The sequence below is a fragment of the Solanum verrucosum genome, unplaced genomic scaffold (genome assembly GCF_900185275.1).
Source record: "Solanum verrucosum unplaced genomic scaffold, falcon-dt-bn FXZP01000261.1, whole genome shotgun sequence".
NCBI classification, from domain to species: Eukaryota; Viridiplantae; Streptophyta; class Magnoliopsida; order Solanales; family Solanaceae; genus Solanum; species Solanum verrucosum.
Window position 1 is genome coordinate 9,946,520 of NW_026019969.1, and position 21,100 is coordinate 9,967,619.

Consider the following 21,100-nt stretch of genomic DNA (forward strand, 5'->3'; position numbering starts at 1 on the left):
ATTTTCTGGTATTTGTTTCCGTATATGTCTCTATTTTTTATTTTCTGATCTCCAAATATTTCATAATCCGCAGCACACGGATGCATAAATTTCTTCTTCTACAAGTGTTTCTCTCTCACTATAACTCTTCCATATACAGACTTATTAATCTCTTTTAATTGTTACTATAAACTTTGTTTATCATCATCATTATCTATTCCAGATTTTTTCGCTATAAATACAAGAAAAAGACGGAACTGAATTGGGTTCTATTATTATTGAATTTTGATTATATTCTTTATTAGGTTTAATTCAATTTGATTGATTTGCTTGCGGATTGTTTTGATTCTTGAGTTAATTTTTCGGATTTTTGAAGGACAAAGTTCTGTTTTGGACTATGTTCTTGTGAATGGCGTCTTATATTGGTCTCTTTTGCAACTTTTGAAATCTAGGGTTTCACTGTTTCCTTGTTATCTGTAGTGGGTCGGACTGATTTTTCACCGAAGAGTCATAGTTTTCTGGTTTCTTGGTTTATTCATTGGTGTTACTGATTGAAATTTAGTTGAGGATGGAATAGGGTTCTTGTTGATGATATATAGTGCACTGAATGAATAATCCATAGTGAATAGCATTGTCTGAAATCTTTTAGAGGGTGGTCTCTTTTTGAATCATATAGGGTTCTGGACATTTTTAATCTGACCCCTATAGACTGATTTTGTTTCTAAAGCATATTCAATGAGAAATATGGGGAGTGCAGACAAGTAGTCGAATCGTATTAATCTCGGGCTGGATTGACTCATCTAACTCACCCTTAAGGAGGTTGAGTGTTCCTCTTTAGTGTGATTGCTTATAGGATTATGATTTTTTGTCTTTTGGGGTTTAATTTTTGAAAGAGAGAAACTGGGTTGCTTGGAGGCATAGTACTAAAATAGGTTAGGAGTCCATTAGTAGTGCTATGGAAACAAGTGAACCTACATTAGCCCCACAATGGTTAAGGAGCAGTAAACATGTGACAAGCTTCGTCACCGCGTCATCCCCGTTGCATCCAGGTTACTTTCATGCTCTAATTAGTTTTTTCTGAAACATGCATTTTCATTTCACTTGAACTATTTGCTTCTTTCTGTTCTCATTATAGATGATGCCGCCCCATCAAAACTTGCACACAAGAGATTACTGTCAGTGAATACGGACAGTAAAGAGTGGAGGCGTCCTGCTGCATCTGATCGAGCCATCTCATCACGGACTCGGTGGAGCTCCAACAGTAGTAACTCCCCTAACTTTCAATCTTACAATAGTTTTAGAAATCATCACAGAGACATTGATAAAGACATTAACAATTACCGGGAAACATCAACTTTAAGAAATCATAGGTCTAGGGACTTTCCTGATACTTCGAGGAAACATCACTGGGAAATATTTGAGGAAGGGTTAACACAGTCACCTTCAATGACTTCTGGTAGAATTAGTGAGAAATGGCCTAGGAATTTGAGCAATGCTGGTAAGATCAAACTACCTGACAACAATGGCATGCTTGCTTCAGTTTGTGGTGCGGATAAAGCAATTGAATGTGGCATCCGACCCTTAGTAACTGAAAAACGACAAGCATCACCTGGCCTTGGAAGAGTCGGATCTCCTGGTTTGGGTACCAGGACTCAGAGTATACCAACAAGTCCATCAGGCACTACTGGCAATAAGTTGGCATCTGCATTAGCAGTTACTACAGCAGTGGCCGGCAACGATAACTCTGGTCTATCTTCCATGAAACCAGCTGCCTCTTCTGGACTTTCTTCTCCAATTTTTAGCAAGTCAAGTGGCAGATGTCTTAATATGGCTGAAACTGTCGCAAAGGGTCTTCCTTGTTCTCAGACTATTTCCCAGGTTTGTTTCCCTTTTTGTTTATATGGTTGTGGCTTACATGAGAAAGTTCACAGGCTCATACTCTTAATGTTTAACATAACAGGTGTCCCAAGCAAATCACCGACTTGAAGAGCTTGCTATGAAGCAATCTAGGCAATTGATACCATTGGTGGCTAAGGCCTCGGTAAGAGTTTTGCAACCATCTTCTTTCCGATAGCTCATAGCTTAGGTGTCGAAGTGCTTATTTACTTCCTGATTTTCTTCTTTTGCTTCCTATAGATGTTTAATTACTATATACATGAACCTCATAAAAAAATTTAAAAATCACTATATACATGAAAGTCATTCGCAAAGATTTACTATAAAGGGCAGTTAATTGATAGAATTGCTTGCCCTTGTATGATCTAACACCTTTATTAGAAGGTTTAATTGGGTAGCCTTTGGGAATTCTTAAGTAATGCTTCAGAGACTCTACTAAGTTGATTTTCTCACCTTTTCCACTAGTGATTACTATGAGTGTGACACTCAAGTGTTTCCCTTCTCTTGCAGGATTAATTATACAAATGCATTTATTACTCCCGTGTTTCCCTTCTCCTGCACGATTGATTATACAAAAGCATTTATTACTCACACGTTTCCCTTCTCTTGCACGATTAATTATATAAATGCATTTATTATGCATAGCTAGATAACATGATCTATGTGTATCCTGACCAAGGAAAATTTACTGTCAGTTACCAGTAAGAATCACATAGACAGTGTAACAATGACAATCCAAGAGAATCAATGATGTTCTGAGAAAAAAGAGTTATTCTATTTTTTATTGTGCTTCTTTGTCCATTTATGATACCTCGTGCTTGGCTTGAACTACATGGATATAGTTTCTAAAACTGGATTATTTGCTATTCAAAATCACACAATTCTGTTTAAATTAGGAAAACCAGCTAATGAATCAGGAACTTAGTAAATTGTGCAAATTGTAAACGAATGTGAATCATTTCACGCCTGCTTATAACCCGTCATTGCCCCCCTTTCCCTCTCTGCTTTCTGTTTCTTTTGGGATTGTTTGGAAATACATTCTGCGGTCACATAAGTAAGTTTGCTCACTTCAAGACAGCTATTTCTCATACTGGCTTGTCTAATCATTTTCTCGTTCAGTGAGAAAGCAAGACAGAAGTTGAATATACTATTAGGCATTCGCATCCATCTCACTGTCCCCGAGTTCTCTTCCTCTCGATCCAACCAATACTTTTTGACCTTTAAAGATGTGTATTATGATTTTTCTACATAGTTGATGCTTGAAATAGTTCATCAAAGTGTATTATCTTATCGAAAGAAAAAAAGGTCACGGAAGCGTGTAAGAAAACAAATTTTTACTTACTAAAAAGGAAAAAAAATCTCGTCTTCACGTCTTTCTTCTTGAACATTTAAGTTGTTACTATTTCCTTATAAAAAAAAAAACATTTAAGTTGAAAAGACAATCTGATAACCTTTTTTTTTGTGATTTTAAAGACTTAGAAAATTATATGTACCTTTATTTCCTAACACAATTCATTTATGGCTTTTTAAACTATGTTATATTCATCGTCTAATTCATAACTTGGAGAAATAATGAAGTATTCTTGGTTTTAATCCTCAATCTAGTAATTGTGACTTGTGGATTTCGATTCTTTGTGTGCTCAAGCTTTTGAGCTCAACTTTTAATAGCTATTTTACAGATCATGATTTAATTCATAACTTGGAGAACTGATGAAACCGGTTCTTGGTTTCAATCCTTGACGTAATAACTGTGGCTTGTGGGTTTTGATCTCTGTCTCCATTCTTTTGAGCTCAATTGTTAAAAGTTATTTTAGGATTGTATAATTTTCCTTGGCTCTATATCTTGGGCAAATTATATAAGACAGATTTTGAGTTACTGTGAAAAGAAAAAATTAAAATTGAGGCTTGACTTGTACTTTTAAACACTGAAATTCACACACTTTACTGAGTTCAACCAACCAACAACCATTCTTTATTTATTTTTTCTTTGTTGTCTATTCTCTTGACAACTGACGGGCGTGGTAAGTTGTGGGGATTATTTATATACAATCTAGCAACAGATCTGGTGCACATACAAGTAAGTAGTCATAACCAAAAGAGATGCAAAAAGAAGGGGCTTGTATTTTAGAAAATGTTTCTTTAGTTGTTACGTTGAACTGTCTAATGAGCCCTTGACATACCCATATGCCGTTCCAACATTTCAAAACCTCAGTCACTCTTAATTTTCTGATTTGGAATTATGAGGCAATTCTTGGAAAATATTGTTGTGCTCAAAAACTGTATACGAAGATCCGACTCAGAAGTATTTTGGGATTCAAGGATAAATTTCAAAGGGTGGTGTGGGGTGGGGTGGAGAAGACAGAAATTCGAGGGCATTATGATTGAGTTTGACATTGTCATGACAAAGCATTTTTTTCTATGGATGAAGATCATAACAGACTTGCCTACTATTATCCTGAGTCCTGACTAATCATCATGCATCACAAGGTATTATGGATGAGCTGTGTTCTGTGTTCATAAGAATTGTTCATGTTGCAGGTAGGACTTCATGTCTCGGTTAAACTTGTCACCTGGTTTGTGACATAGACATGACCAATTCTCACTAACTAGGGGAAGACAGACCTTCTCTCCTATCAATATCGATTGTTTACCCTTTCCTTCAAATGTTAGGTCCTTATTTTCTTGGTGGTGCTGGGCTGCCATTTCCCAAAAGCATATAAGTGAGTTGCTGTCCAATTTTTATGGCCTCTTATTGAAATAACAAAAAATAGAAAGAGACTAACCAAAAGGGAACTGCTTACAAAGACACAGAGATGGCTTGTTCAATTGTCACGATTTTAAAGGCCTACCTATAAAAAATACAAAACCTGTATGAGGGGAAATGACAGATGGGATGGCTGGATCCCCCTTCTCCATGTCAGCCTTTCCAGCAATTGGACGGAAGGAGGTTTTATATCACTCTCATTTTCCTGTGAACTACTGGAAGTAACTATGCATGGTTTATCGAAGTGCACTTATTGTGTACAAACGCCTACTTACCTAGGTTACAAAATACATTTGCTCCTAAAAGGAAGGACCAAAATTTATCCCGTACAGCCCTTGCTGGTGGTTTGTATATGATAGGGCCTCATGTAATATAATGTCAAACTGCAAAGTGTCATCCATTTTAAATTTGGAATCTTCCTCTTTTTAATGTTGCATGATATGCTTGCTCTTCCCTTTGTGACATGTATTGTCGGTGGAAAACAAATCTTATTTCTTTGTTTATGACTTGAAGAATGCCTATATGAGAATTTAGTGGCGGTGCCAGAAATTTCACGAAGGGTGTCCAAAAAAGCTTAAACGCTGCAACAAGTGAGATTCGAACTCGCGACCGCCTTAAGCCTGAACTTCTCAGGCATGCCAGAGACCACTAGGCTACAACACTTCATTGTTTCAAGGGTGTCCAAATATGTTATTTAACCATTTAACATATCATTCTACTTGTATATATAGTATAATTTTCCGACGTGAGTATATAGTGTAGCTATGCTACTGTATGAGATCACACATTTTTATCTTCTAATCCACCGTAAATCCTTTCATGTATCCGAAATTGTGCAACATCCGTGAGTTCTATGTTGGCTGACAATATTAAAAAAAATATCGAAATTGCTGTGTAGCCTATGTATTTTCCAAGAGCTGAAGAGCGAAAATTCAAGATTGCTTCTTTTGTTGTAAAATTTCCTTTTTTATTGGTGTTATTTAGAAAATGTGCATATTCTAATTGCAGGGAAACCATTTATGTATACTTTCCTATACTTGAACAATCCACGTTCTACACCATTATGGAAACATATGGCATGCCTTTCTGAAGGCGTTTTAGGGAAAATTATGAGTGGGGACTAGGTTAACAATAGGAAGTTATGGAAAGAAGTAATAAGTGAAAGATGGAAGGAAGTCATAATGTGGTGGTAGAATACTTTATCTGATTCCTGCAGTCCCTATTTTTTTGTTTTCTGCAGCTTCATTTAGTAATTCATTTCAGTCCAATTTTGTATACCACTTGTTCCCCCCCTCCCCCGTAGACCCCATTAATCATATGTTCGACATGAATTACTATCTTGATAAGATACAATTCTGCAATCTTTGATTTCAGGTGCCAAATCCTTCTGATAAATCTAGAACCAAGGTTGAGTTGCGGCAACAAATCGTCTCATCGTCTCATCCTGTCGGTCACAGTCTCTCAAGCGTCTGCATCTCAAGCAGGATTCACGTCTATAAGCCAACAAGAGAGAGGAATGGTGTTTCTTCTGTTGTTAACAGTAGCTTGAGCCCAAATATACACAGCAGAGGGCCAAATGCGCTTTTGGCTGTTCCCGTGTCTGCTTCTACACACAGTCCAGCAAATATTGCAGCTCCCTCTACCTTTGAACCCAAGCCTGTTGGGACAATGGTGCAAAAGAAATTATCATCCCAAGCTCGGAGTCGGAATGATTTCTTCGATCTTATGAGAAAGAAATCTAATGCACATGGTATCACTCAGGATCAAGACGCCTCACTATCTGATGAGACCCCAAGGGTCGAGCAATCAACTGAGATCTTGGGTGAAAATGCATGCAACAGTGACTCTTCCGACGGAAAGAATACTGACAAGAGCTTTTCAAATTGTGATGCAATGTTGTGTTCAGACGAGGAAGAGGCTGCACTATTGCGTTCTATGGGCTGGGAGGAAAATGCTGATGAGGGCGGCCTTACAGAGGAGGAGATCAGTGCCTTCTACAAAGATGTTACAAAGGTAGTTGTTCTATCTAGTTGACGAAATCATATTTCTAATACATGGAGCAGTTGAAATTTTATCTGAACATGCTGTGATAGTTTTTATTGTATTACTAACATTTCTTCTCAGAATAGGTGCAGGGCATCAATTCGAAGCTGTTGTTAAGAAGTACAAAGCTCCAGGTTATTGACTGAAAATATTTCCTAGCACTAAACAATCCTTTTTTTTTTGTGCAGTGCATCAATTCGAAGCTGTCATTTAAGACAATGCCAGGCTTACAATCGAAGTTTATGTTGCCTCTCCACTCTGGAATTGGAGGTGTTGGCGCCATTTCTTCTTGATACAGCTCAACCCAAATGCTTGGTTAATGATTTTTGTCTGTACTTGATTCAGAAACTTTTCTGATCCGTTTCTTGTTCGATAGATTTTGTGGGAAGCAATGAGAGAATAGAGAGGGTTATAGTTTTATGTGCTTTCCCAGTCCTGTGGATGGATCTTGATTGGTTTTGGCACCTTTTTACTTCATAGATTCTGGTAATATATAGATTGTGCCTTTGATTAGGAGGGTTGGAAACTAACTTCTTAAGAAATGACCCTATTAATTAGAGTTTAAAATGTTAGTTGCCTCAACTTTACAAATGAAAATTGTTTCTAGAAATCATATCTGCTTTGAAAGTAATTATAATAATGTGCATGCAGCATGTTGAATTAGGATTTGGTATTGTAGGTTTTTACTATGGTTCTTTTGAGTTGAGGTTGGTACCCATATGCTTCTTTGATGCTTATATTGTTAGGTAAATAACTTTTTGCCACGATTTTGGCTAGTGTTTGGCCATATATTTTTGGTAAATTATTTGGATGATAATTTGGGTAAATTTTCACCATGTGTTTGGTCATAGTATTTGGGAAACATATTTCACTTTAAAAAAAAAATGATTTACACCCATAAGTTTTAAAAACTATCAAAATTAACCATATATTTGTATTTTATAGCAAGATAGAAACATTAACATAACAAGATTCATAACTCTCTCAATAAGCAATTGGATCTTCGTTGCAACAAATAACAAGTAGTGTCTAATAGCAAATAACAAGTAGTGTCTATGGCACTGGAACAATGTGGTAATTCGGAATGTGTGCAATAAACATCATTCCATACATGGTGAAGTAGATGAAGCCCAGACCCTGAGCTGATTGTTTGTCATTTTCAACAACACCATATCATCACTTTTATATTCACTGAATATGTCATCACTATTTAGGTGTTCACGTAAAAAATTATGTAATACAACGCAAACAACTACTATAAAGGGTGATTTTGTAAAAGATAAAAGTTTGGTGTAGAATTTGAATTTTTAAAAGCTTCCCAAATAATTAGATTTGATCCAAATACTATATTTTTTTCTAGGATTTGGAAATTTGGGTTATTTACCAAAAATATTTGTCAAATAATGATAAATTATATGGACAAACACTATTTATCAAAAGAAAATTCAAATTTTAGTTGGAAAATCTATGGCCAAACGGGTCCTTGGAATTGCTCGTGAACATGTCTAGTCAACCAGTGTGCTTTAACCCTCCTAATCACCGCTCTAATTGGGTTCTTCAGTAAATTAGGTTTTCAAATTAACAGCCGAAAATAGTACCTCTAATTGCTCAATTATATTGCTACTTATTAGATAATAGGGATTGTTAATTCTAAAATGTGTACATTTTGGACCACCCTTTTTTCACAGTCTGTTAATTAATTTTTTTATGGTTTTTTTAAAAAGACATTGTTATGTTTTGTTCTAATTACAGAGTTAATAAAGGAGGAGGAGGCCTAATTCAATTATATAATGATCAAACGTTTGATTCTAGTAATATTTTTGAAATAAAGTCAAGCTAGAGGAAATTAAAAAACCAAAGTCAGGGCAACTATTTAGTCAATTGGACCAAGTTATCTTAATTGTCACCATCTCCAAGATTGGATTGGTCCTCGATCTAATCAATTATTTTACTATTTGATGATATATATAAAAATTAAATCAAGATTAGTTTAGGTCAAAGTATATATATTAAAAATCAAATTGGAATCATGTTAATTCTTATTGCCATCATAGTGATTAAAACATTACCGAGAAAATAGGAAGATCAAGTCATTTGGACACATGTATCAGAGAAGTTGACTTAATTTTAAAAAAATAAAAAAGTAAATAGCTTTTGTGAGAAGAAATGACTTCTAGCTAGGATATATTTTCTACTGTAATATTAGACTTTAGATAAAAGATTAGTAAGAAATATTCAAATTATTGGAAAATGAAGATTATTATAAGAAAAATGACGAAAATTATCACAAAATTCAAAGGAAACAATTATCCTAAGTATACAGATTATCGTCTCTCTATTTGTGCAACGCTTATGTCATATTCTATTTCATCTAATTGCACATATATAGTTCAGATTTAGGGTCGTTTGGTAGAGTGCATCATAAAAAAATGATGTATGCATCAATTTTGTATATTACTAGCATGATAAAAGACATAATTGTCCTTCAAAATACTTTCCACATTCTTTCCACCATATTTGTGGAAGGTATTTTCATAAAAAATAAAATAAAAATTATTAATAGAAATATGTAATTCATGTTATTTTTAATACACCAAACCAAACACTGCATAAGAAATAATCTCAACATAACTAATACAAATATTACTAATACACTCTATTCCGAATTATTCTAATACATCCTACCAAACGACCTCTTAAGAGGCTCAAAAAATCAAAGTGGATAAAACTATACTCCTAATAAGTCCATATATTTGCATATGGATTATTATCTCTCTTAATTATGACTAATAATAAATATATATTTTTTAATTCATTTGATCACCTAATTATTTCATCAAACTAGCTACGTGAGATATTGCTGCGGCGACGCTTGCTCTTCCTCAAATACCCCGCCTACATAAAAAGTCCGTCACCCAAAAATAACCTTCCGTTTAGGCATTATCTTCTTTTATTGAGGGATCGAGTTAGGTACAAGCAATTTTAAAAATAAATATTATTTGTTCAAATTCGATAGTAGAAATTTCATATCCTTGATGGCTTCTTTCCACTCTGGAAGGACACAATTAATAAGGTTTTTATTTAAGAATCATCTTTCATCCTCGTCTTGTCATTTATGGGTTATTTGATTATGATAATTTGTACCTAATTTTATTAGTTACATAATAGGTCCATCATTTTATTTCTTCAACTAAAGTAAAAAACCTATAGTCGCATAAATCTTTGGCTAAATTTTGTATGTGTTTCAATTCAAAACCTAGCTATAAATAACTACAGTAATTATTTTGACTATTGTGACACTGAATATTGTTTTTTCAACTTTATTAGTGAGAAATTCAACACAATTAGGTCCCCGGATGAGTCCTTCTACTCGTAATTTTTATATTAGATGGAAATTTTTTGATCCTAGGCCATGCTTGAATTGATTGTGTGATGTGCAATGTCCATTAATATTGTTTCATTAATGTTCATTGACTATTGTGATACTGAATATTGTTTTTTCAACACAATAAGATCCGTTTGTATATATATATATATATATATATATATATATATATATATATACCATTAAGCACCCAATTATATGAATTTTGTGGTAAAATATGGATAACAAAACCTAATTATACAACTAAGCACCCAAATTGCCCACATGCAACAGTAGTTTAATCTTTCACCAACATAGCAATATTCAAATTATTCATTAATTTAAAAAGTGTACAAAATTCAATGTGAACAAAAAAAATACAAAATATAGATAAAATCCACACAAAAATTCACGGACCCAGCCAGATTTGAATGACCCTAAGCAGACACATTGATTATCTCGTGGTGCATAGACCCTTCTTCCTCCTTGCGATGCAAAGGCAACGTCAGGGGGTTAGGGCTCTCACCTTCTTTTCAAATCAAAGAAAGAAGTTTGATTCGGGCCCTTTCCCGCTTTCCTTTATTCGGGAGCATTCACTTTTATTAGATAGTTATATATATATAATAGACGAAAATAGTGATCATAGTTTTTCCTAGTGAAATTGAAGTTGCGTTTGCCATCGTTCTCAATTATGCCATGCTAAATTATAATAGGGAGTAATATGAACATGCATATTGGACCACTACCATTTGCGGCTGAATGCGTCTTTTTAGTAGAGCTCTAAAACATAGTTTTCTTTTTATTATTAGTAATAACACTACTTTATAGTATGCTTTAATTATATTGCGGAGGCGCGTACCTTTCTTTATAAAATAAAAAATAAAAAACGTAACCGAACTATCGATGTGAAATTCAAATAAACAATATTATACATCCATTGTCTCATTTTTGTCACATTACGCATAAAATTTAAGAAAGAATAAAAAATGATTAAAAATTTCTAGTCTAAAATAATTTTTTAGATATTTATGTGATTATAAATTATCTTACTATAGATAAATGAAATCAAACTATTTCTTAATATAAAAATGTGATTCTATATTTCTCTTAGATCGGACAATTTAAAAGATGAAGTAGTAAGACATGGCATTAGATATATCGGATTTGAAATGAATCTAGTGAATTATTCAATACATACTAATTTGACTAACTCAGACTCAAATTCGTGATCTAAGAATAGAGATATATGCTTGCACCCACCCTTGGTAGTATATATAACAATGTTGTCCCATATATGAGGGGTTTTAATAAGGGGGGGATATCAATTTTAAGTTATCGGACTAAATTTTCTTATCTTCACTATTTCGAAGAACCGATTGGTCCTCGATTATCCAATTTAACCAAGGAAGGCATATATATATAATATTGTCGGTCATTTTTACTTGTCCTTTAAATTATTTTGAGATGTCTAATAATATTTATTCAATTTATAAAATTAATAAAATAATTTATCAATTTATATTTATTTTATTTTTACTATTAGAGATTATTCATTTTTTCAATGTTTTTAAGACATATTTAATAAGGATGATATGGTAAAATTACTTCATAATTCTTGTGTTAAGGCAATCGTAGACAACTATTATTGAACCGAGTGAGTATATACTTCCTCTGCCTAACAATAGTTTTCTACAATTAGAGATTGAATAATATTTTTCAAAATGTAAATTATATTTTGATCTTCTAAAATCGAACAAGTATTGTAGAATAACTATTTTTAGTACAGTGAACAAGTAAGATGGACTGAGGGAATAGTATACCCAAACTTAATTGGAATCAAGTCAACGTGCACTAATTAAGTTTAGTGAGAAAAACTTTAATTGGAAATCAAGTCATTTACTACGTTGAATTGACATTTTGGACATAAATCAACACATGTTTGGTTTGAATGACATTTGGATTAAAAAAATAAACTTACATCTCGCCCTCTAAAACATACGGTAATTATAATTTTTTTTACTATTTTTTTTCACATGTGCATTTTGATATATTGTTTTTTTTTTGTTATATACATTTTGTTGGATTACCATGAATTAGGTTCCTAAATAAATTTATATATCGTTATTATTGTTTTAGTTTTTTTTTTTCACAAAGTAGAAATAGTAAGGAAATATTCCCTCTGTCCCTAATTACTTATCCACTTTTTAATTGTCACACCTATTAAGAAACCAATAATTAACATAGTGACTTTACCATTTTACCTCTATTAATTATGAAGTAGGTGAATTAAAAATTTAAGCTTTTCAAAAAGTTCTACCTATTTCAAAGTAATTAATTGAGGGTATAATAGGTAAAAAAAATTGTACTTTCTTAATTTGTCAAAATGGACAAGTAATTAGAAACAACTAAAAAAGGAAAAGTGGACAAATAATTAAGGACAAAAGGGAGTATCTTCTTCTTATTTTTGGGTACTAGAAAATTGGGAGAGGTAATAATTTGCCACGTGTGTACTTTATGAAAATATTACTCCACTAATCTTTAGACATGACTTGTAGAGTTGTAGTATATAAATTTATTTGGCTTAAATGACCTTTTAAAGTTATCCGCATAATTCACTTAGACACCTTAACTAGGACTAGTACCTATTGAACACTTTTATCTACCTAAAACATGTTCCTATTTAACCTTTTTTGATAATCAGTAACAAAGATAAAGTGTGTGTGATACATTTGCTATGACGTGGCAAAAATGACTAATTAAAAGATGACATGTGTCACTTGACCCCAACAACTATAAATTTATTTATTTTTATGTTAAAAAGAATGAAAATTATTTCAAAGAAATTTTATATTTATTTCTTAATAAAAAAAATAAATGAACCATTTTACTCACCCCACCCTACCAACCCCTTTCTTCTTCATCTTCTTCTCATCAATTTTTTTTCTCAAACCACAAAAACCTTCACTACAAATTACTTGCAGATTCAATTTTAAAAAAAAATACTTTGCAATCCTAATATGTGAGAGATAAAGATATTCAAAGAGATTGATATAATAGTGATGAAGAAGTTTGTCAATGGTTACTCATCCGGAAATCGATTGCAAAGAAAAATCGAAAGGATCCTAGTTAATTTTATCGAAAATTATTTTTCATTCCTAATACGTGATAGAGAAAGATATTCAAAGAGTTGGTACAAGAGTGATGAATAAAGAAAGTTTGCCAATGGTTAATCATCTTGAAATCGATTGTAAGGAGAAATCATGAGGACCTAAATTAATTTAGCGAATTATTTGATATTGTTTTTGATAAGTTTAGTGAGTTTACAATTTTATCTGAATGGTAATATTTTTCGGAGGTGACCGAAAAGGAGATGGAACATCGAGTTACTTTTTTTATCCCAATGTTCAAAAATCTACTTTCGTTATTTTTCTTGCAAATTCAGTTACTTGATTCATTTTTTTTATATAAATATTAAAAAGAAATAGAAAAAGAAAAAAACAAAAATAAATAGAGATTCTTTAGTTGTCTTTGAAATTTAATTTGGGGAAGAAGATGACTTGAAGAGGGGTAGGGGTGCTCTTTCTTTTTTGAATTAAGAATTATTTTATTTTTTAATTATTAAAAAATTATTTTAATTTATTTAATTAAATGCCAAGTGTCAATTAAAGAAGAAAAAGTGTAAGTTTTTTTGGAAAAAAAAAATAGTATTTCAAAAACTTTTACGCGTCCATAGGAAGTGAAAAACACTTTTTTTGTCATATCAGCATTTTGTATTTAATAGGTACATTTTTTGAACAATTTAAGTGCTCCATAGTCCTAGTTAAGGTGTCTGAATGAAATATACGGACAACTTTAAGGGGCCGTGGATGACTTAAGCTAATTTATTTTTTAATAAAATAGTATTTGTATTTTATTAAGTATGTAAGAATTAAATATTGCATATAGTTTAGAGGCTCATAAATCAAAGTGGATTTTGAATTTATTACTTATAGGTAGACCTTCATTTAGGGTAGGTTAATTGAAGAGGTAGGTTGGAAACTCATGGATCAAGAAAGAGAACCAAAAACACTAAACTATAAGACCTTGGTCAAGATAATAAGACAAACTTTCTTTTATACTTCATCCGTCCACTTTTAATTGTTATAATTTTTTTTTTTATGATCAAACTATAAGAATTTTAATTAATATTTTATGACATATTTTTTCATTATATTGATATGCAACAAACTTCAATTAATAGTACTTTTACTATAATTTTTGAATATCAAATTTTCTTGTTTAAAATATCGAATTAATGTATATACAACAAATTTCAATTTATAGTACATATTACATTAATTTACCCACCAAGTTCTATACTTGCATAGATTGGGGAAAAATAGTTATATAATTAACTTATTTATTAGTAATTGTTTAATGATTTTTTTTATAAAGATGCATTAATCGATTTAATGTGTGTATATATATATATAATACTTATTTTGAAATAAAAAAGATATAAAATTAAATACACTTTTTAGCTAGGGCTTCAATCCAATTGCAGGTAAGAGATTTGAATCTTGGTCAATTAATTCTATCAAGTTGTGTAGAGTGACCTGATCTGCAACCATTTGTATAATTTAATTAATTTATCACACAATAATACGTATTTAGTTAGTTTAAAGAAGCAACGTGCAGGAGAATTTGCTGCGGCGACGCTTGCTCTTCCTCTATGTTCACGCCCATAAAGAAATGTCTTCCCCAAATATATATATATTTATTTTAAAAAATAAAAATAAAATCATTCCCTAGTATAAAAAGTATATAAAAAATTTACATTGCTATGTCCAACAAATATCAATATTTACAATAATTATCATGTATATAATGTCGTTTAGTTGGAAAGAAGTTATTTCGAACATAATTATTTCGTAGTAAGTTATTCCACCATATACATGGAATAACTTGAGACATTACTATGACAGAAATGATAGAACAAATTAGCTAAATACACAACTTATTTTACTACGTTCTTTAAAATTCCTACCATTTGAATTTTTTTTATATAAATTCCTACTCCCTCATATTCTCGGATACATCACGTAAAGTGATGTATCCGAATCCGGGAAGCTATTTATCAGGGCGCTTTGGGATGTATCTGGATTCCACTAAATTTAAGGAGATTTTGTAATTTGAAAAGAGTAGAAATAAAATGTAATTAGCTCTTAACACTATGAGATTTATGTAAAATTTTCATAAAATAATCTTATATTTATTTTGTAATTATTATACCTTTTATATACCTCACACCAAACAACTCTAATTATTATTTCTGAATAATTTAGTAAGTTGTATTATAAAAAAAATACATTATATCATTTTCTATTAAAAGCATTATACCAATGAAATATAGCAAATAAAAAGAACAATATTACTCATCATGTTACGAGTGACTGTGAAACATGAAACTACAAGGAAAAATTAAAAGACTATACTATTTAAGACCTTAATATGGGGACTTGTTAATTAATTATTGAATTATACAAAATTAATTAATTCCATGCTAAATTGACTGGATAGAAAGCCTTCACCATTGACTAATTATTCATTTAACGAAGGCAAGAAATGCCAATTAATTAATTAGTACAATTCACTAATCACTTATCCATAATTAATTAAGGAAGAGGTCGACAACAAGCGTGGGATGTTACTTGCGAAAGTGGAGAAAAACACTTTCTAAAAATACGTGATACAACTATTTTCCTCCGTCCACTTTTATTTATTTAGATGAAAAAATTAAGAGATAATTTATCATTTTATATTTATTTCATCATTATTATTACATATTATTTATTTTCAATATTTAGATAACTTAAAATTAATAAGACTGTACCAAAATAAATATGAACAAGTAAAGATGATGCGGAAGTAATAATTATTTATTTTAAACCAAGTATCGTTAGTCTATATAGGGTTGGAAGAGACCTGATTCATTTCTCATGTCAACGGGCCAGTCCTTTTTCCTTTTTTTGGGCTTAAATTATAAAATAAAGGAGATAAAAAAAAAAAAAAAACATAAACTAGTTGAGATGCGTTGTAGCTGCTGGAATTAATTTCTTTTTTTTTTCTCCATTTTATTCGCTCGAGAAACAAAAAAAATAACATATTATATAATTATATTCTGCTCCCTTAACCTTTGGCATTACAGATCCCAATTCTAAAATTAATTAATTAATTAATCAGCTTGACAATGGTCTTTTTAACCATGCCGTTTTGCCTATTTACATTTGACACCTTAAAGAAACTTGTCCCCTATCAATTATCATTATGCCACCATTGTTATTATCTTTTAAGAAAAAAACACCGTAATGGTTATGATTAGGGGCGTCAAATATGTAGATTAAACTAAATTTAAGTATATTTAAATTGTTTGAGTTGATAAATAGACAGGGTCATCGACCCCTTAATTAAAAATTACTTGATTATTGCCATTGGCTCCTAGTTAAGACTCTTAAAATTAGTTTTGACTATCCAATTAAATTGAAATTTTGAGATTGAATTATTTTCTTAGATCTTGAATTTTATGCTAGCTATTTAATTTGTGCCTTGACGTGAGCAATATTATTTCCCTCTGAGATCTAGTCGTAGAATATAAGATTATACACAATATATATAATCGTGTATATTTGGGAGAATACTTTTGAATAATCATCTCAAATATACAATACATATAATCGTGTAAGTGTATATTTGAGATAACTTTAAAGATTAATCGTCATTCAATACGTGACAATTTTTTATTTTTAAAACTATACAAGAGGATACTTTGAATTCCTAATTTTGATCATATAATATATAGTACTAATATTCTTCTTTTTATGCATGCATCATCAAATTCCCCTCTTCCAATCCATTTCTCTCTTTTACCGAGTTGAATATAAGACAAGATCAAATTTTCTTATTCAAATATAGTGGCGTATTATTATTATTTTATGTTTTTATCTATCATAAGATTGTTTAATTGAAGACGCATTTGAAAACCATGATATAAAATTATAGAAGAAGTAAAAATGGAATATTTTGTTGGCCGTTAAAATACTTATCACAATTATTTATTTAAGAGTCAAATAATATGAAATAATTTAAGATATATTTTTTCATCATTTTAATATGAGAAAAAAATGCAATTTATAGTACTTCATTTTCTTATAGTTTATAAATATTTAAATTTTATTTTTAAAGTTATCAAATTAATCTAATCTAAATTAGCTTTTTAAAAATAATTAAATTAATTCTGATAAATTAAAACACGATAACTATTTTAAAATCGAGGAAGTAAAATGAAATGATAGAGAGAGGAAAGAGAGGTCTTCCAATTGACAATTTCAAGATCCGATCCCAAGGCTTGATGGGATTTCGTACATGCCTCACATTCCTTAAGAAGATGATGTCTGTGCTAACTTTTTTTTATTAAAATAAAATTATTATTTGATGGTTAGCTTTAAATCAACGATAAAATAGCTATGGGTTTGAGTTATAAATATTAATTAATGTTTGTATTGTGATAGATTATTGAGTGCTCATATGTATATTCCCTTTGAGGTGCGATTCTTTCAGAATCGTATGTAAATATGTGGTCCTATGTAGTTAAGTTTTTTTCAAAAAAACTTTATATGCGCATTCAATATTTATATCAAATAATTAGTTACTACTTTTATCACTTAACTTTGGTTAGATGGTATATTTTTTAGTTTGTTGCTGTCGTTAAGTTCCTATTATGTCTACATCAAGTTGGCAATGGAATTGAAATTTTACGTTGAAAATTAAGTGCTTGAAGCATGCTACTATTACATAGAGTCGCAAGTCTAATTTATATAGTGGGATGCCTATTAATATACATACTATCGAAGGTTTAATAATGTACTAGGGGGAAGCTATTGAGGGTGTTCAAGTAATTTACTAATTTATGTGGCGGTATTCACATCTCGAGGGACTAGGGTTAAATTATTTTTTATATACGTTTAGTATATTTTAAATTAGTAATTATTGTGAGTTATTTTTTACATAATTTTCAAATATACATGTAAATAACCCGGCATGATCGTAGGACATCACAATTCACTAAACATGATAATACTTGATAAATAAAATCGGGGATTGGATGCGCGCGAAATCACCACTAATGTTGAGATGTTCAGTCGACACCCTCCCTCTTTGAGGGGACATGGGGTTTCGACCCTATAAGTGAGCAGAAAAGAGAGGATGAAAGAAGTCCTGGTGAACCGTCATAATTAGAACACATAAATTTTATTGTCCAATAATATATAGTATATACTGACCATATCGAGGGGCAGGTCCTAAAGCGAAAGACAGGAATATTGCGGAATTCAAAAAACTTAAAAATTTTATGTTCGAATTCACGATTAAAATTAAAAAGTTTGATTTTCGAAATCCGAATTGTGATACTTAGGAAGTAGGAAATAACAAAAAGGATGCTCAAGATCAATGCCAGACTATACTGCCAGTTCCTAATACTATATTAGTTACTTACAATTCTTTTTTATTGCTACTACTATTAATTAGCTTGTATTAATGGGTTTATTTAATTAAAGTCAAAACTTAGATGCGTCCTTAGATGTCCAATTATATTATAATTACTTTGAGATTAGGGAATTGACTTTGGTGTCTCAAAAGCAGCACACAAATTAGAGAAATTTAAGAAAGCAAAGATAAACCAAAGTTTTATTTTTTCTTTTTCTTCTCTCTTCCAAATGGAAAACAACAAATCAGAAAGTGATAATGAAATGGAAATTGATCTCAGCTTGAAACTTGATGCTAGAGAAGAAGAAAATGAAGAAAATCAAATTGGAGAATCATCACAATTGAATGAGAAAACACAAACAAAAGATCAAGAATTACCAAAATCTCATGAAGAGGTACATATTTTTTTTAATTAATTACTTGTAAGAAGATTGATCATCTCATTTTAAAGATTTTTGATGAAACTGTTAGAGAACATACACTTTTATTCACTTGTTCCGTATGATAGTTATCCATGTTAGAAAAGGAGATGAAGAGGATGAAAGAGGAAAACAAAGTATTGAGGAAGGCAGTGGAGCAAACAATGAAAGATTACTATGATCTACAAGCAAAATTCTCAATTCATCAAAATAATCACAAGGTATAGTACTAAACAATTTTCATCAATTTCATGTCATAGTTTTAACTAAACATCGACTTAATTTTTCATATGGTCACTCAACTTATAATAGTTAGTTATTATCATCTCAGAAAGGCACTTTCTTTGTTGAAGCAAAGATGACTTTCTGCTATAATAACTATTAGTTGAGCGACCATCTGGTCAGAAATCAATTCACTCAACATTTATATATGTTTAATTGTCTTTTCATCCTAATTTTTTTTGTTTATTTTAGGATCACAAAAATTTTCTTTCATTGAGTGGAAATGATGATACTAGTGAAGGACAAACAAGGGTTCCAAAAATCTTGGATATTTTAAATACTAATAGAATTACATCACCAACATCATTAGAAGATGATACTATGGATGGTGATCATGAATTAGGGTTATCTTTGACTTTGGTTAGTAGTAATAGTACTACAAGCAGCAAATTAGTGGAAATATTAGAAGAAGATCAAAGAAAGGAGAAAAAAGATCATCCTACAATTAATCATCAAATACAAAATAAACCACAAAATTTGGGAGGATTAACAAGTCATGTGACTACAGCTTCTCCACCAAACAGAAAATCTAGGGTTTCAGTCAGAGCAAGATGTGAATCCGCTACAGTAAGTTCAATATTAAAAATCTTTCGTTTTTTCTTTAAACGAAAAAAAAAAAACATTTTTTATTCAAAGAAATTCATTTTTTTTTTCCAGATGAATGATGGTTGCCAATGGAGAAAATATGGTCAGAAAATTGCTAAAGGAAGTCCTAATTGTCCCAGAGCTTACTACCGTTGCACGGTGGCGCCCGGTTGTCCAGTTAGAAAACAGGTACGATAAAAATCGTTTCTCTAGATTTAACTTATAATATACCTTAACAATATAATTCGATGTAATATAATTTTGTTGTAACATATTATCTGTCATTTTTTTTCAAATTGCTAATTCCACTTATTATGAAATATAAGTAAACTCATTCTTTTGTTTAAAGCTTTTTGAGAGAAATTGGAAACTTCAAACATTAATATTTCACTATGATTTGGTGTGATTTAATTTGTTGCATCCTCTAAAAAAATGTATATATTAAACAGTCAACGTATATAAGTTAAACTCGGTGTTTAATGTAGGTACAAAGATGTTTGGAGGACATGTCAATATTGATTACAACATATGAAGGAACACATAATCATCCACTTCCAGTAGGTGCAACAGCAATGGCATCAACAGCATCAGCAGCAGCTTCATTCATGTTAGTGGATTCAAGTATTAGTCCTCTTCTTAATCACAATTCCAACTTAAACCAACCGCTTAATTTCCCTAATTACCACCATAATCTAGCACCAAATTACCATCACTCTTCTTCTTCACCTTATAATTTCTCCAATTTAAGAAACAACATCCTTAATTCTAGTGATCCTAATTCTTCACAAGGGAACTTAGTTCTTGATCTCACCAAAAATATGTCAAATAATAATCATCAATTTCCCTTTGCAAGTTCTTCTTCAAATAATCATGAATTGGGACATTCTAATTGGATGTCTAAATTGTCTAATTATGAAGGGAACAACCTTTTTGCTAGTCCTAAATTACAAGGTGAACATCATTATAATAATAATAATATTCCTCCTATGTTGAACGCTCATGAAAATATGAGTGCAATTGCTTCTGATCCTAAGTTTAGGGTTGCTGTTGCTGCTGCTATTTCTTCACTCATTAATAAAGATCAAAGCAATTCAACTGGAGAGAGTTGAATGATGATATACTACGTATACTGGTCTCAGCAGAGACAAATTCAAAATTTAAATTCGATGAATTATACCTTTAAGGTGCTTAGCATCTTATTAACGCATTGTAATTTTGGAATTATGATTCAGATATTATATTTGTCAA

At 31.2% G+C, this 21,100-nt stretch overlaps 2 protein-coding genes across 2 annotated transcripts; both read left to right on the forward strand.

Moving 5' to 3' along the window:
- The first annotated feature begins 224 nt into the window (after positions 1-224).
- Positions 225-7,198, forward strand: LOC125816183 (uncharacterized). The gene is made up of 5 exons (XM_049495772.1): positions 225-1,028; positions 1,115-1,857; positions 1,940-2,020; positions 6,014-6,652; positions 6,871-7,198. The coding sequence occupies exons 1-5, from the start codon at positions 935-937 to the stop codon at positions 6,973-6,975; spliced, it is 1,662 nt and encodes a 553-aa protein (XP_049351729.1). The 5' UTR covers positions 225-934; the 3' UTR covers positions 6,976-7,198.
- Positions 7,199-18,705: 11,507 nt separating this feature from the next.
- Positions 18,706-20,982, forward strand: LOC125815827 (probable WRKY transcription factor 9). The gene is made up of 5 exons (XM_049495382.1): positions 18,706-18,961; positions 19,075-19,206; positions 19,460-19,834; positions 19,925-20,041; positions 20,338-20,982. The coding sequence occupies exons 1-5, from the start codon at positions 18,797-18,799 to the stop codon at positions 20,959-20,961; spliced, it is 1,413 nt and encodes a 470-aa protein (XP_049351339.1). The 5' UTR covers positions 18,706-18,796; the 3' UTR covers positions 20,962-20,982.
- The last annotated feature ends 118 nt before the right edge of the window (positions 20,983-21,100 follow it).

What these genes read in the sequence shown, in the direction of transcription:
- LOC125816183 (XM_049495772.1), top strand. Translation starts at nt 935, where the DNA reads ATGGAAACAAGTGAACCTACATTAGCCCCACAATGGTTAAGGAGCAGT. An exon ending in GTCATCCCCGTTGCATCCAG is followed by an intron (nt 1,029 to 1,114) that starts GTTACTTTCATG and finishes TTCTCATTATAG; the next exon opens with ATGATGCCGCCCCATCAAAA. An exon ending in GTTCTCAGACTATTTCCCAG is followed by an intron (nt 1,858 to 1,939) that starts GTTTGTTTCCCT and finishes TTAACATAACAG; the next exon opens with GTGTCCCAAGCAAATCACCG.
- LOC125815827 (XM_049495382.1), top strand. Translation starts at nt 18,797, where the DNA reads ATGGAAAACAACAAATCAGAAAGTGATAATGAAATGGAAATTGATCTC. An exon ending in TACCAAAATCTCATGAAGAG is followed by an intron (nt 18,962 to 19,074) that starts GTACATATTTTT and finishes TCCGTATGATAG; the next exon opens with TTATCCATGTTAGAAAAGGA. An exon ending in GTTGTCCAGTTAGAAAACAG is followed by an intron (nt 20,042 to 20,337) that starts GTACGATAAAAA and finishes TGTTTAATGTAG; the next exon opens with GTACAAAGATGTTTGGAGGA.